Here is a 2,364-nt window from a genome sequence, read left to right on the forward strand (position 1 = left end):
GCTGGCACCATTTGTCATACAGTAGGACATGCACCTGGCCCAGCAGTCAGGGAGGCTGAAAGAGGTTATCCAGGAGAAGCTGGCGTTCCCGCAGGCCTGGCTGTTGCCCCACACCAGGACGAGCCAGCAGATAAGCAACAACACCGGTGAGCTGCAACAGTGTCTCATGCCCTGCTTGGACCTCCCAGTTACAGAGTTTGGCTGCTACTTTACTTCTAACTCTTGCACCATCTCTTGTGGTCCACATTATTCAGAAACTATGCAGGGCGGGGAATTCTGGGGACTGTAGTTCCAGCTTGGCTCAACTGGCACAATGTAAATCCATCACAGATGGTCAGAGGACTCTGAAAGATTTTTGAGCTGAGAACCTGAAGAATGAGAAGGATTCAGTCATGCAACCCTATCAAGATTTGGAAGAGAATATTCCAGGCAGAGGGAATAGCTAGTGCAATGGCTCTGAAGAAGTATATATAAGCCTGGTATTTTTTGAGAAACAAAGGACAATCAGGCTGATGTATGGTAGACAGAGAGTGGCACAAAATGATCATAGAGAGAAGCAGGGACCAGACCACACAAGGCCTTGTAGCACATGGTAATGAGCTTGGATTATTTTTTTCTAAACACAATGGGAAGCCACTGGAGAGTTTTTAACAGGGGTGTGGTAATTTCATCTGATTTAAGAAAGGGCTGCAGTGGGTGGGCTGCTCCTTTCCACAACGGCAGACAGTGTGGTATTGCGTGTAAAGGGCACTCCTAGTGTACAATGGCAGGATGCCCTTGCGGCCGTGCAGAAGACTATGCAAGTGTGCAAGCAGTAACATCGCTGAAGAGAGCTAGTGCGCGAGTGCACGTCACAGTGCTTCCACACCAGTTTTCAAGTCTTGTGAGAAACCAGTATTATTATTTAGTCTCAATTCAAATTCACATTGGAACAACAAATGATACTACCTCACAGATATGGCCTCAAATTGATGGCTACTTCTAACAATTGTACAAATTCTCAAAACAAACAGAAAATGAAAAATCTGATGTCACTGGAACTATTTAGGAGAATGTTTCACACATAATTCCACATTTCCAAGAATGCTTTTCATGTTCAGCATCTAGAACGTGCACGGCCTCCCACAGGAAACACGCTGAGGGGCTGACACCCATGTCAATGTGAGGTCCTCGTCTCCTTACCTTACATCTGACCTTCGACTTGTGCATCTTCTGTATTCATCGGCCTTGGCTTTCTTTACTTGAGATCATGAAAAATCTCCCTAAAGCAAGCTCTTCTGCTCCAACTCTCTCTCCCCGCTAGCAATACTGTCTGGATAAAAGCCAAGGTTCAAATATCAAACTGTACTGAGGTTCTACACATGTCCAAGCTCACTTCTGACTACAGCACAATTCCAGGCTTACTGTTAAAATTAATGTTGAAATTTAAAGCTAAAATTAACTATGGATAGCCATTCATTCTCATTAAAAACATACACACATCACAGTGCTCATGAAGGCATGAGGGTAAAGTAGACGAACAGAAGAGTAGTCAGGTAGCCTTACAGGACTCACTTACCCTCTCACACTGTTAAGCGGGGGCCTGAACTCACTGCAGTAGGTCTTAGTGAGGATGAGTGTGAAGTGCCTCACGCATGGTGGGCAGCCAGTTAAGTACAAGTTAATATTATTATACATGCCAATAAAAATAAATACCTTTACACTTTCGTAAGTGAGTAAAAAGAAATGCTTCAGAAAAAAAAGGGGGTGGGATGGGGTTTTGGATAGACCATTTATCTTCTTTAGGAAAAAATGTAAAAATTGAAACTATGAGAGTATTCAGAAAAAAGCATTATCTGACAGAGGAAGAAAAGTGGAGAAGTTTTTGATCTTTAATTAGAGTTTGAAGTATATACTTATCTTTCTGTAATCTGGGGGTAATGAATCTTCATGCAAACATTCAGAAAGAAAAAAAGAGGGAACACTATGTCATAACTTATGAACTCTAAATTTTGGACTCCGTTTACTAATCAAGGACAGTTTATAAACAACCGTTTTCTTTCATTTCACAATGGCTCAAGAAAAACAAAATAAATTATCAGCAAATTCAAGCATAAATTAAAAAAATAATTAAAGTAAAAATAAAACCCATAAAAACAAACAGGACTAATGAGACAAAGCAGTCCAGGGACAAGGGCTAGAAGGCAGAAGGGGACAGGAAAGCTGGTGACAGGGAACCCAAGGTTGAGTAAGGATAGCGCTGATGTGTTGTGAGGTTGTTACCCATTGTCACAGGGCAACATGTGTACGAACTGTTAAGTGAAAAACTATTTTATTCTGTAAGCCTTCAGCTGAAGTGAAAATAGCAGCACAACTGGAAGCACT

At 41.9% G+C, this 2,364-nt stretch overlaps 1 protein-coding gene across 1 annotated transcript in view; it reads right to left on the reverse strand.

The window, feature by feature from the left end:
• Positions 1–920: 920 nt before the first annotated feature.
• GPR180 (G protein-coupled receptor 180) overlaps positions 921–2,364 on the reverse strand; it is a 40,807-nt gene continuing 39,363 nt past the window's right edge. The window contains exon 9 of the mRNA XM_023726696.1: positions 921–1,312. Within this exon, the coding sequence (XP_023582464.1) occupies positions 1,238–1,312 (75 nt within the window). The 3' untranslated portion in view covers positions 921–1,237. The remainder of the gene's footprint in view (positions 1,313–2,364) is intronic.

Source organism: Trichechus manatus, unplaced genomic scaffold (assembly GCF_000243295.1).
Source record: "Trichechus manatus latirostris isolate Lorelei unplaced genomic scaffold, TriManLat1.0 scaffold00013, whole genome shotgun sequence".
NCBI lineage: Eukaryota > Metazoa > Chordata > Mammalia > Sirenia > Trichechidae > Trichechus > Trichechus manatus.